This window comes from Panthera onca, chromosome B4, assembly GCF_046562875.1.
Source record: "Panthera onca isolate mPanOnc1 chromosome B4, mPanOnc1 haplotype 2, whole genome shotgun sequence".
NCBI lineage: Eukaryota > Metazoa > Chordata > Mammalia > Carnivora > Felidae > Panthera > Panthera onca.
In genome coordinates, this window is record NC_138345.1 from 49984979 (window position 1) to 49999886 (window position 14908).

General features: G+C 37.2%; 1 protein-coding gene across 6 annotated transcripts in view; it reads right to left on the reverse strand.

Moving 5' to 3' along the window:
- The window catches only part of LMO3 (LIM domain only 3), a 54623-nt gene that overhangs the window by 38671 nt on the left and 1044 nt on the right, over positions 1-14908 (reverse strand). Inside the window, exons 1-3 of one of the 6 annotated variants that reach the window (XM_060658253.3) lie at positions 14657-14908; positions 13907-13973; positions 8446-8659 (exon numbers count right to left, since the gene is read on the reverse strand). The exon at positions 14657-14908 is cut by the window's right edge and continues 110 nt beyond it. In XM_060658253.3, coding sequence (XP_060514236.1) covers positions 8446-8651 — 206 coding nt within the window. In that variant the 5' untranslated portion in view covers positions 8652-8659; positions 13907-13973; positions 14657-14908. Of the gene's footprint in view, positions 1-8445; positions 8660-12694; positions 13233-13906; positions 14552-14656 lie in introns of those variants that run through there. The other 5 variants (XM_060658257.2, XM_060658258.3, XM_060658254.3 and 2 more) reach the window with 5 other exon arrangements.

Sequence of the window (14908 nt, forward strand, 5' to 3'; positions counted from 1 at the left end):
TTAGTTATTTAACAACAAATAGTGATTATACCAGTTGTAGAAATTTTGAAAAATAATTTGCCCTTAAGTTCTTCCCTAATTTCTGATTCCTTTTTATTTACATAGTAAAATATTAATAACTTTGTTTATATATTACATAATATCAATTAGAAATACAATATTCCACATTCATTATTTATAGGAATGAAGCATTAGCACTCAAATATTTGTTAAGTAACTAAATGGTTTCATTTTTTAACTGTTAGAGAGATAGCAAAGCATGTAATAATAAATATAACCTCTATTAACTACCCACTCAGCAAGGATGTGCTGTAGAAAGAAGGATTCTTATAGCTCAGAAACTTTACAAAAATTTTTTCTAATAAATAGCCCCAGAAAATAATACTAGTTTATAAGTTTTAACACAATTGAATAACTTCTGATTTCTTTGTATCTCCCAAAGCACAAATGATCTCTCCGTGGATATTCACATGCCATACTTACAGGCTTTAAAACTATGTTCACAGTATAGCTGGACTTCTTACCTGTAAAATACAAATAAACCTGCCCACTAAAACTGATACTCATATTTTTTGTTAAAAGTTAAGACTGCTTTTTCCATGTCTCTGATCCCTCCCCCATTTATCCAAACAAACAGGCAACTAATCACTGATCTCACCCAGTCTAATATAAAGCTATTCATCAGAATACGTTTTCATTGAGTAGTTCATCAGTACAAAAGAAGCATCATGCTTAATGCCATAGGTAGTTGAAAGTGTAACAGCCCTGAGCCTGCTTATTTGGGGAAAATGTGAGCCATCTATCAAGGGATATTACTTAAGATATTTTGAAATGTTGTAACAACAAGAGAACAAAATAATTTCAAAACCAGTATGCACATCTGTTAGAACTGTTATAATAAAAGCATGGCATTGTTCTAAAAGTTTTAGGAAATGAGAATAAACTAGCAAGTCTAAAATTTTCTTTTTCCTCATGAAGTTGGCTGTTGGGATCCCACATCATAAATGAGTTGGGAGTTTATTTTTTCTCAGTGGTATTTAGATTACTATACAATGTTAGCACATTTTATGAAGTTCCTTTCCCCTTTACTAGTCTTTGTCATATTTGATATTTATGTTTATTAAAACTGATTTTCTGTTTTTATTAGTAGGATGGATTTAATGTAGATGATGCTTTACTGCATTAGTAATAACAATTTTACTTAAATATGGTTTTGTTGTACTCCTCTGCAAATAATCTTTGAATTCCTAAGAGTCTTTTATTTTCCCTGTAGCCCAGTTGGAGAGTTTTTAATATTAAATTGAATCATAACAACACATGCTGGTTAGAGTCTAACTTAATACACGCAGCTTAATGTTAATTTTCCAACTTCAAATCAGGGATCTGACTATTCCAAGCTGATTATTTATCTCAAGTGTGATTTTGTTTTAAACTAGTAAAGTCCACAGCTAGAGATTTTTGCATCACAAAATCTAGCACTATGAAAGAAAACAAAATTCAGCAAAAGACTTGGAATCTTTACATAACTACAAAAATCTTATTGAGAAGAAAAAGATCTATCAAGATGTTTCAGTAATATAGGGAGAAAGCAAAAAGGAAGAGGTGATGCACAAATGACTGATGTGGGCAGGTTGTGAATACAGTAAATATGCTTGATGAATATAATAAAAGGGTAAGCTTACGTCCTAAATCCTTTAGAGGAAAGTTATCCATTAATATCAATAATAAGGGGCAAAAAGTCTTAATAGGCAAAAGAAATTGCTTTAAAGTCAACAATAAAAATCTAAATGCCACACTTTTTGCTTGACAACGTAAGCTTCTGCTTCAAAATACATTTCTTATAAATGCCTTGAGAAGGGAAATATATAGTTAATCATTAAAAAAATATGGTATGATGGTGGAAACAGACACAGAACAGACAGTGTCAAACTCCATCGGCACTGAGAAAAACAGAATTGGGTGATAAAAATCACAAGGGAATATACTTAGGCATTCTATAGTATCATAAAACTTGTCTTTCTTTTTAGAATGGTGAACACCCTGTAAGAATAAGTCAGTGTTATAGTTACAAATACTAAGAAATTAGCTGGCATCGAGTATCTAATTTTACAAATTTTAATGCCTGTCAGGCTATGGTGATCTGGTGAAAGTTGATTATGAAAAGTTAATGCTCATTCTAAGGCCAATGCTCCTTCTAAGGCCATATAGATTCTACCATCTGCATGCGTGGGATGCGTATACATACTCACACCCCTTTAACGCTTCGCAAGGGGTAATTCCATGTATCAGTAGGAGTAATCGCTTATATGAGCCAATAAAAAATTAAAACGAAAGAAAAATGCCTTTTTGAAGAAACACAGTTAATGCAAATGTCGTTTAAAAAATAGCTGCCCAACTGAATAGAAAGAATACAGCTGTTTTTATTTTTACTTTCCGTGTTTTCAAGATCTCGTCCTACCTTAACGATTATTATACGGATTAAGGTGAGAAACGTTGGCTAATTTTTTTTTTGAAGACAGGATGAGGTGCCCGCATAAAACTTTTGAATAATAGAAGAAATTCTCCTAAGAACCAGAACCAGAAAATGTTTCCAAACCACATGCAAAAATAAGATTTCAATGCTTCACAGTGTAATGAAGGAAAGTATAATGGCTGCTTGAGGTTCGTGCGATTCTTTTAGGTTATATAATTTTTCTGTGAGGCAAAAAAACTGAACTACATAATACATTTCTGCAGTGCATATAGGCATCAAAACCATTTACCAAATTACTACTTTCAGCATATTTTTCAAATGAGATTCCTTAATAAATTATGTGTATGCAGTCAAAACACAACATTAACATTTATTATTAGTCACTTAATGGAAGTTAATGGTGAGTTTATAAATGAAATGCTGGCTTACTTTGATATACACTAAGAGCAACCAAAAATAGAGGTTCTTTCCCAGAGTTCTGTGTATTTATAAAGTGCAAAATAAGCAATTTTAGCAATTCTCAAATGTAGTTCTTCCAGATGCATTTAATCCTAAATATACTTGTAGAAACAGAATATTTTTCTGCTAAGTCAGGTATGTCTAACTTATCCATTTTATGGGTAAGAACTATCCTGACTGAAGTATTCCATGCTTTATAAAAAGATTTAAAAAAAACAATAAAAATATAAAAACAGTGTGAAGTATTTTCAAATTTTCAATATTCTTGAGGGAGGTATCTTGAGGGAGGTATTTTCAGGGAAAATATGTCGTCTATAAAACAAGACAAAACAAAAGCCACAACACTAAAATAATTCATTATGTTAAATACCCCACTGAAAATGGATGCATTACAGGGCAAGGACAGAAAGATGTCGTAGATAAATTTACAAATGACAAATTCTATATGTATGTGAAATATTTTTAACAGAGATTGCTACAGAGTTGTTGCTCAGAAAATCCACCAATTTTTCCAAAAATGAGGGGCACTCTCTCAAAATATTGTAGCAAATAAAATTATCACTCCTGATTTGTACTGGTCCTTGAATGGTATAGAGTGTAAAATGTTTGAAATAAAATAAAATTCAATAATACAACTTCTTATAAATTACAACTTCTTATAAAGTTGTAAATAAGGTAAGATCATTTACAAGAAATAAAACAATATTTTTTAACAGGGCATGGGGTCTAATAGACTCACATACTACAATATTTCATCATACTAAGATTATGTGAGACATTTAAATATCATAAAAATTACGATAATAATGAAGTGTTAAAAAATTGAAACGAAGCTTGTAGGAAAAAAGTTCATTTGGGAGGAGTTTCGTTCCTTATAAAAGCTTAAATTTTCAGAATTTAAAACAATAAAAAGTGATTTTTCAAATAATAATAATGCACTGATTTCTGGGGAAGATATTTTCAACTGCCTAATATTAAAAAGAGGAAAATGAAGAGGGAAAAAAAAAAGAATAAACACCTTATTCAACATTAAAAAAAATCTATGCAATGAACTGTCAGATAAAATCATATTAACACGTTCGTGTTTACTTTTAAGGTTGTAATTATGTATGCACTAATATAAATTAAACTTTATATAAAAATTTAGGGCACAGGATTTGATTAGTCTGAAATAAAGTTATAGCCAGATTAATACTCTATGTGGCATTTGGCATTTAAGTTTAAATTTCTATTTGCAAGTCGTTCTATTATTCTATTAAAGGATGTAAAATTATAGTCAGCATAACACCTTCAAATGCTTTTTGTTAATTGGCAGCTATAGTGGGACATGAAGCATCATTCTCTCCCAGCAGTTTCATTTTAAACACATTATTCCCAGATATAAAAATAGCAAATTACATTAAATTTTACAGAAGGCATTTTCAGCTTCTCATATAGGAAGAGCTATAAGCAGCTTCCATGGCATAACATCACAGCAAACAGCTTTGAATACATTCTCTGGTAAGACACCATTCAGACATACAAGATGCAGCCTACAGGGACTTGATGCTTAAAATATACAAGTAAGAAGTTTTAGGCTTAACAACAACAACAAAAAAAAAAACAAAAAAAAACAAGCAAAAATTTCCCAAAGTCTTGAGAGGCAAATTCTGATATTCTTTACTTCCTCCAAGTTGAAAAGTAAAGTAGTTTGTTATTTCTCCTCGTTCTGACTTTGTAACACTTGCCACAAGATTTTAATTCTAAAACTCTGATTACACGTTCACTACTTTCTTTCATATTTTCCAAAATGAGACAAGGGTGATGGACAGCTTAGCAGTGACAAGAGTCCCATAAACATCATTACTAAAACGTTTCTGTTTTTATACAAGACTTTATTAATCTACTTTGGGTATTCTGTTGGTTATGAGCTCTATCTAGTTCAAGGTATAAAGATGCTCCTCCATCTAATCTGTCATACATTTAATTTTAAAAATGAAAAAGTTATGAATGTGTCGGATACATTTTTTAACATCTAGATTTCTAGGTCTTGGCGTATAAATATTGATGGGCAGATTGACTTCATAGTTTAAGTCAGAACTCATGTTAATAGAGGAAGTTTTAAAAAGTCAATCCTTCTGTTCCTTTATCTAATGAGTTTCCAAAGGCAGAGAACAATCCTACAAACTGGCAAATTCTCTCTCATCAGATATGTACACTGTATATTCTACAGAGAAACAAAAGACATTATACCAGCCCCGTTATGGAAAATGAATTGTGGAGTTCTGAAACTCAGTATATAAATGGTGAGATATTTCTTTTTCTTAAAGCTAATTGTGCCACAAAGGAGAGAAAAATCTGAGAGAAATCGTATTTACCACAATAATAGTTTCTATAACTCTAAGAAAGTATCTTATGATTTAAATTCTCGTATTTATTATTCAAAGAACTTAAAAAAAACAAAGTAATGCAAATAAAATGTTATAACTTCAAGATTCATTGTTCAGCATGACAAGTGTTTGATTTTTTTGTTTGTTTTCTTTTTTGGAAGAAGTTAATTAGGAAGTTAAATACAATTGGAAAAAATATTTCACTGTTCTCTAGAAATGAAAAAGTTATCTGACTCAAGATAATACCTACAATCAATAATTTACCAGTACAGACAAAATTATTTTCTTCTTTATCATTTTCCATATTCTTACTTAGATACCTACTGATTTAGAGAGAGAAATACAAACCTGTAAGTTATTTATGGCTTGTTTGGTGCCTCAAAGAAATCATATAATATCCAAACACCAAAAACAAAACAAAACAAAAACAAAAACAAAAAACCGAACCTAACCACTTTTGAATAGGATTTAAATGGTTAAGCTTTGTGCAAAATACAAAAGTAAATGTGAACTAAGGGAAATGAGAAAAATTGTTTTCAAAACTCGAGAAAACAGCCACAGAATACTACTTGCTCCCTGATCATTTAACAGGTTTTGTGTAATTAATAAACAGATAGTAACAATTTTAGGTACACCTTTATTTTTTCTTAGTTAATTTCATCTATTACCTAGAATTATGCCTCTCACACAGCAGGCATCCAATAAACATTTTTGAATGACTATACCATTCAAAGAAATTAATTTGTAAATAAAGTTTGCCTAATTGTATTTGTCTATGTGACATATAGAATTAGACTATTTTAAATTTCTAGTAAGAGACATATGCTGCTGAACATGGACACGATGTCATGGAGATACATACTTCTTACATAAAACTATATACCACATCTGTGGCATAATCTAGAACACATAACACCGTTTTACACACACACCAACTCCCCATTTCGCTTCTGCAAGTTTTAAGTATTGATGAAGTCTTGCCAAAGAAGTCACATTATATACAACAAACCTTCAGTTTAAATAAGGAATAAGCTTGCAGTTAACAACTTAGTTTGAAATGTTAACAATCCTCAGGCTGTTAACATAACAACTGGCTATTAATGTGGTAATGACCAACTTAAGAGGACATTATACTCTGAGAAATGAATATATTGGCAACCAGAACCAAGGTTTTTATTAGAAAGAGTATGATTTTTTTAACAAGTTACCAAACATGAAAAGTTTGAGTCTACCAGAAATCAACTAAGTAATGTCACAAACAGCAACATCTATCTATCTTAGAGGAGGGTAAGCACTTTTGATATGAAAACTATTTTGATAAATCCCTTTAAACAAAACACTTACTTGAGACTATCAAACGGCAGTTAAACATTGTATTTTTATTACCATAAGAATAACACAATCTAAGTTTCCTTCTCTGCTTGCTATTATATCAACAACTGTAAAACAGTTTAACTCAGGATACAGGTATTACATTGGCAAATTTTTAAGTTTTTAAAATCCAGCTATTTCAACATACTTTCTGTAAATCTTACTTAATTTTTATCTTTATTGCTTACTAGAACACCTTAACTTTGCGCAGACTTATATAAGCTCCTTGTTTTGGAACTGTTGTTACATAAATCATTTTGAGACACTGCAGTTGCAAACAAATGTAAAAGTAAAAAAAAGAGTCAAAAGCCATGACCATTGGTTAGCAAAGATAAAGCAAAACTAGGAAGCATTGTTAAATCACTGAAAGTAAAATGCGAATGCTTTATGTGGAAATGAGGCTCTAATTCACAATGAGCAGAGGAAAAAAAAATTATTTCAAAGAAGAAGTTCAAAGACTGAAGTTCTAAGAGAATTCATGGAATAAGTTAATTCTGATTAGTTGTGCCACCACAATAAGGGAAATCCTGGCTATGGAGTCACTTCTCATTGTTGGCACCTTGCACGTATTTTATGCGCTTGGAACACAGAGGGATAGTAACAAGTGGTCATAATTAGCCAGGAGGCTGTCAGCTGAGGCAATCCTAAGGTTGGGGGGGTGGGGGGTAGAATCTGATAAATAGTGTTGGATTCACCCTTTTAAACGATCACTAATCAAATGATCTATTTTTATATATAAAGATTAACTGAAAATATAAAATAACTGAATTATATACTGAGAAGCACCAAATTCCCTAGAAAACACTTCCCAAAAATGACCAAGATGGTTAAGGAGTTACGGCTGATTGATAAATTTTGTGTCATAAAGGGAGAAAATTCAAAATAAATCGCTTAATGTCAGACTAGAAAAATGATTAATCGTATCAAATATGAAAACCCGAATGATGCCATATATCATTTCTCTAATTTGATAGCTCCTACTTTATTAATATATGTAATTTGCAGCTGAATCAAGTCACAAAGTTCCCTGAAAAGCAAAATAATTTTTCTTCAATACAAGTTCACGCATTGAGTGCTAAATGCTGGGAAACAAGTATAGTGGGCTTCATGGTTTTTTAAGCAAGAACATATGCATTGTCCTCAAACTGATCAGATGTTTAGAGTGGCTTTCATTTCCCCATAATGATGGAGATCTTTACTGTGTTAGTTTCCATAATGCTACTGGCAAGTCTGAAGCTGCTAATGCTCCGTGATGTCTTTGTGATGACCACTTGGAATGCCACTGAGGGTGGGGACACAGATTCACACTTGGGGAAAGTTGTCAAAACTGTATAATAAATATGCTAATAAATACCCGTTAATAATTTCAAACTGAACTTTCTCTGACAAACGAGACACAGGAAGATTGCTGAACAATTCTGTGTCAAGCTCAGCCTATCTTGTCGGTATGGTTTAATGAAACACTTATATGCTGATTTCTACCAACCACATCCTTGCCATGAACTGGTGCTTCTAATACGGGCGGTGGAATAACCAATCTCTAACTATGAGCATCCAGGCAGGCCAAATGGAATCACTTTCGATATCATGTTTTACTGGCCATTACTCGAGTAAGAATTTGCATAATAGGCACCTGGCAACATTTTGAAGGCTGACAGGTCAATGTCTTTCAGGAATAGAAGCTGGTAGTAAGGAAATGAAACCAAAAAATACACTTACAAAAGTATTTTAAAAGGAATCCAGTCATCACTGGTGTGCAAGGGTAATTCCTACCTCAGATAGTCTCTGCGACAAAGGATAAGATTAGCTTTAGTGTACAGGGTGGAGCCCACCTCTCCCAAACGACAGTCACAGCAGGCACACTTCAGGCAATCTTCATGCCAGTATTTGTCCAGTGCCTTTAGAAGATACCGGTCCTTGATCTTTCGGTTGCAGCCAGCACAACCTTTCGGCTTGGTGTCTGGCTGGACTGAGAGCATTTGTATACCTAAAGGAAGACAAAAACAAAAAAGAGAGCTGGGACTGCAGGAAAGAATCAAAAGATGTCAAAAGACCTCCAACAAGTTTAATATTTAATATTGCTTTTCTCAAGGAGCGTTAGACTTTCCCTTTTGGGGCTATCCTGAAATCAAACTAAAATTTGGAAACAAAAGCCTCAAACATTATAAAGTCCTTATTAAATCATTTATAAAGTTGCACCTGGACGGTGGGGGTGGGGGTGGGATAATGCATTCATGTTGTACATAGTATACATTGACATTGACATGATGTTGACATCATATACACAAAGTTAAGTAACATTAAATAATTTTAGAGTGTCCCCATTCTCTGCATAGTGCAGTTCCTTTGGGAAGAAAACGTGAGTAATAATCTCAAAGGAAGCTATTTAACAAACTAGTCCATGCACCGCCTATAAGAGTCAAAAATGAGTTTTTCTTTATTGGTTAGAAATTCACTTGATTTGTGCTTGATGGTGGAAGGAGAGTGTACCCTAATGGGAAGACACTAACCTGACTTAGCAGTGGGGCTGTTTATAGTTAAACATAGAGTACAGTCACCCAGAAAGCTCCCCAATTCTACACTGTGTGTTTGCATCCAAATACTTCCTTCTGTGTTCTTGCTGTTTGAAATTGTTCCTTATGTTACAATTTTACAAATGAATCTATACTCACAAACATGAGTCAGTGCCTCTATAAATGGCAGATTACCTGACTGCATACTGTATGCTTTCATATAAAATGAAAGTACAGGATTGGTTTATTACCATAAACACACACTTATTAATTTCATAGGGGAAAGAAAAAACAACAGAAGGAAAAATCTAAATACATATAAATTACATAAACATATATACATAAATATATTATGTTATAGATAGGGCACCAGACATATATATAAAATTTATATACTTTAGAGATACATCTCCATCATAAATAAGGAGTCCAGCTGGGTTCTGTGGTTTTTACAACTTGACTGAAATGTTTTCAGTGAAAGGCTATTCCCCTTTGAGTTTCTTCTTTCCTAAGTGTCAAATACCCAGTTTAAAAAAAAAAAAAGCTGGACCAACTATTCAGAGCTTCATATTTATCCAATAACTCATTCTAAGTACTACCAAATACTCAAGACATCATCGATTCCTAACTCCCTCATTTTACAAATTGTGATACGAGGCCTAAGAGAGTTTAAGGACTCGCTCGATGCTGAATGACAGGTAAGCACAAGACTTGGTGGTCTTCTAACAGTCCAGAGATCCCACTACTATAGTATGCTTCCTCGCCTGTACATAAAGTTTCAAACTCTACAAAACGCCAAATGTAGATGCACTTGAAACAGTTCCAAGAAAAGAAATGCCAAGCCATAATCTTGGAGTATTTCCCTACTCCAAAGTAGCTAAACCTTCTTCAGTTTCCTCTGAAGCCTCCTTATGAAGGCTTCACCTCCATTACCTTCACACTCTTTTTTCATTTTTAATCACATTGATAAGAGACATCAAGGCACTGTACCCTCAGAGCTGAATAACTTTTCTAGGTACAAATAATGCATGGATTGCACATAATATTGTTTTGATGTTGAACTTCCATTACCAAATAAGTTCTCTGGTAGAGTGATGGACTAGGGTCTGGCAGGGAAGAAAGGGTGGATGTTCTTGCTGCATGATCTGCACAGTGTGGTAGTCAAAGCTGCAGACTAGCAGCTGGATTTGTACAGAAGAGCAGGTGGTATTCCTATAGCCTGCTTTCTATTCCCTTTCTTTGAAGGAGCTAAGGGTCTAGTGTAGATTAATCATAACCCTTGATAGCTCTGCTAAATCTCACTCTCTAGAACTTCTAACAAATGAAGTTTCTTTGATCAGAACTAGTTACCGTCTTCTAGCAAGGTTCCACAAGGAATAAATCCCATTAATTACGGTACAGAACATATCCAAGTGCCTCTTAACCATATACCTGGGGGGAGGGGGGAAATTTGGATTTACTAAATGACATTCTGTATTTCATTACTGAAAACGTCGAGAGATGGCTGGCTATTCGAATTCACCAACTTATAAGGCTATTATTATTATTATTATTTTACGTCACAAAGCTAGAAAAAAAAATTTTAAATCCCTTTTAGTTGTAGCTAAGCTATATTTCCCTCAGTTGAGTTCCTACCATCAAGTGGAGAAGGACGGCTATCTTTATTCAAAATGCTTTGTAACCAGGACAGGGAATACCAACATTTGGCACAAGTAACACTACCCTGCTTGTCTTCACAAAATGTTTTTGTTGTGTTGACATTTTAATTTAGCACTCAGAGGCCAATTAATATTTGAAACTCTTACATTCTGTTTGGCCTTGGGCTTGAAGGAGTTTGATATTTTACCCTCCATCCTGGTACCTTCTTTTAGAGAACATCATCACCTTTCTCTTGAAAAGGAAATCTTTTCAATACTCTTCAAGTTAACAGTTGTAGAAAAAGAACTATTTAGTAGTCACCACGTTGCCATGTACCTAAAAGGCACAAAGCATCAGCAGCCCCCTTCCCCACCGTGCCCTCACCATCCAGAAGAACACGGCTGGGTAGAGTTATGCGTTCGGAAGCGGAGAAACATTTCACAAGTTGCTCATAGCACATCAGGACTCATAACTAGTTTTAGATTGGCATGTAAATTGTTCTGAGGGAAATTCTTATTGCCTCTGAGACCCTGCCATTCTGAGTTATTTGACAGTTTAAGGGAAATCATAATTAAAAAAAAAGACATAAATAATAGCCTGTGCAGTGTGGTGTGCAGAAATAAGTAGAACCATTTCATTTAAACTCTGGTGAGCTTTTAATTGCCTGGATTGCATTGTGAGGCGGCCTAACGGTTGATTGCCTCCATTATGTTCCCTTGTTCTGTGCCATTCATCCGCGCGGTCTCAGCTTCAGTAGTTAACACAACAAAGTAACCACAACTCCACAACACACAGGGGCTTAAAAAAAATCATCATAATCAAAGATGTGCAGCACTTAGACACAGTCTTTTATATTTTTGGACTAACTACACATAGTGAACGGAAAACATTTTGTCCCTGTCGGAAGATTCACAGAGAACAATTTGGGAGAAGGAACAGGAAGGGGGAATACATAAAGGGGGTTGGCAGAGATGAGGTGCCTCAGGAAGATGCTAAAATGGGAATGCAGGTTCCGCAGCTGGGAGCAGTGACACAGATTAAAAGAATTTGGCCAACATGGCCATTCGATTGCCAAGAGGTACCAAACAAAAGATTTTCTCTCCTCCTGCCCATCTTCGTCCTCTCCCCAGCCCCCAGACCCGATTGGAGAACTGGATTGGGCCTAAAAGCTTGTTTCTCTCTGTTCACTGGCCCAGAGCATCCCTACAGGCTGCAGCCCCCTAAGGGACAACAATGCAAATAGATGTCCCCAGATCTCAGGCGCTGGAGCTGCTTAACTCTGTTCTGCCCCTTCAACTCCCAACCCCCTCCCCATCCTTTCACCACCCCCTCCCCTTTTGGAGCAATGGAGCTGGGAACCAATTTGATTCCCTTTTTCTCCAATGCAGCTGCAAGGCTCAGAGATACTGACATTTTTCCACTCTTATCAGTTTAATTACAGTTACCATGGCAGCAAAGTGCTGGTGCTTGGCAAAGGCCAACAAGAGATTTGCAAGACTGAGTTCAATTTTGATGCAGCTCACATGCAAAAAAAAAAATAATAATAATAATAATAATAATAAAATAATAATAAAAAAATAAGAAACATACATGCACTCTAACAAAGAATCCCTTATGGAGTTTATGCTCTAGCCTTTTGTGGTTGTGTCTTCGCAGCCACACAGGGATGATTTGCAAAGAATGTAGCAGTATTTGTTGCACCTAGCAAGATTAATTGGTTTAAGCAGCAGTCTTCCAAACCAGTTACAACAATATTTCGGATCTTAAAAAAAAAAAAAAGACACAAAAGCAGCGGAAGAGCAGGAAAGCTTTAGAGCAGTCAAGAGTGCCGAGCGCCGGCAAAGTGCATCTATGATAGATTGTAACCTTACCAAAACTTTTCTCCTTTTTCTGCATGAGTTGACTTAGGCGTGCCTGAGTTGCAGCAGCTTCGCATTGAGCACAGAGCCCAAGGTAGAAGTGGAAGGGGGTCTCCTGGATTTAGCTCAAGTGTGGACCTGGTGCGCAGCCTACACCGCCGAGGACCGACTATTGTGAAGCCACTTTGGGAGCGGGTCGGAGTGGCGGCAGGGGGTGGGGGAAGGGATGAGGGCGGCCAGACGAGACAGAGCGCACACACAGAGCCCCTCGCAGTGTGGCGGTGTGCAAAATGATGGCGAATGACAAAGCCACATGCTTCCCTAACTCTGCCCGTAATCCTAAAATCCCAGCGGCCCCTTTTAGCTTCGTGGTAACAAATGGATTTGATTAAACTGTCACATGCAGCGTTAGCATAGCATATCATGTTCAATATGAAAAAGATCATAAATCTGACTTGTATTTCATAACAGCAATCTGGTAGCCCCCGTAAAAATGTGCTGCATCAGTTTGAATCTCCTCCTGTTAGGACATGGGCACCTCGTTCCAGGGAACCTGTCTCTCGTGGCCACTTCTCCCCACCGCGCCCCCCACCCCCAGCCCCCCTGCAAACAGTCACTTTTCCATCTTGCCGGAACCACCTTTTCTTATTACGGAAAAGTGGGGAGAGGCAGAAGTGTCCCCAAGAACCGCAAGACTGTGATTTCAACTCTCGGAGGGGGAGGGGGCTGTGAATCCCAGCAAGTACGCAGCAGGGGGTCTGGAGCCCACCTAGGACGGAATTCTCTTCCCCAGGGCCAGGCCTGAGCGAACCTCTCCAGATTCCAAACTCTCCCTGCCCCTCTCTTCCCGGGAGTAAGGGGTGTGGGAATGCTGCGGCTCATCCTGAACTTTGACTATTATCCACTCGAGTCGTACTTGAGACATTCCGCGCCGCAGCCGCTCTCCCCTCCTTCCCTCCACATCTTCCGCCTGCATCTATTTCATGTCTCATCATAAAAATAATGAAGCCTCACATGATTTAAACAAAACCGTCTCAGCAGAGCTGCAGCCCGAGCGAAAGTTGCAGTGCGGAGCTGGGCTGCAGCCCCAGTTTATGCCTCATTAGGAGAGGCTGGGGAAGAAAAAAAAAAAAAAAATACCCACATCCGCACACGCACGCGCGCACCCGCAGACACACACACCACAAATAAGCCGACGCGTGTATACACAGTTGCTGCACTTACCTTCTCAATTAAGCGATACAGGGGGAGGCCGTTCAGAAAGCACAGTGGCTGCTTTGTAGTGCTTCTCCTTGGGAAAGGTCAAAAAGAAGCATTGTTTGAAAAAAAAAAAAGGAGGGGGGAGGGAGTCTCTATTTTTTAAGTTTAAAATAATGAGGTCCTCAAGGATCCGCCAAGTAATGGTGTTGACCGCATGTGAGCCACAGGTGTCCTCCTTTTAGGCAACTGCAGTCCAAGGCTGTCTCTCTCCGTCCTGGCTCAAGACAACTTACCCCAGCAGCACGCGAGGAGCCGAGCTGGAGGAAGCCCCGGCTCTCAGCTGCAAAATGCAATCCCTTCCCAGCCAGACATAATACAGCCGAAGAAAAGGTCACTCAGTTATTACTGAGCCGGCGGAGCCCAGGCAGCGCTTGTCAAGACCACAGAGAAGCAGCTCCCTTCCGATTTAAGACTATTTACCTCTCGCCCCCACCCTTCCCCTCTTCTCTCCTTTCCTTCTCTCCCTCCCTCGCTCGCTCGCTCTCGCTCTCGCTCTCGTGTGCCTGTTCTGCAGCTCAGTCAAGTACAGCCGCCCTCGGAAAGTGCAAAGCAGCCACGAGACAGATCGGGCTTTGTTGCTAATTTCCCAGGGTGAAAATTTACAAGCCTGCGAGTGCAGTCAGCACAGCCACATGCATATGCTACTCACAAACGCTGGGGACGACCCGCGCACAAAAAGTGACCTCTGCAGGAGTCGGCTGGGGAAGACCCTACCTTCTGGACCCGTCCAAAAGAAGTCCTGCGAAAGAGCCCTGGAGGAGAAGGATCGGATTCCTAAAACAACGAGGGCATTTTGGAATAGGTGCCCACATTTAAAGCAAACTGTCTTCCAAAGCCATTTCGGAAGCCACCGGTTATGGAAATTAAAATAAGACAAGAGAGTCAAACGGCTTCCAGAACACACTGGAAACACACACAACTGTCCTCTTTAGGAAATGTCTGGGGGGTGGCTGCAGTTGCCCCGTC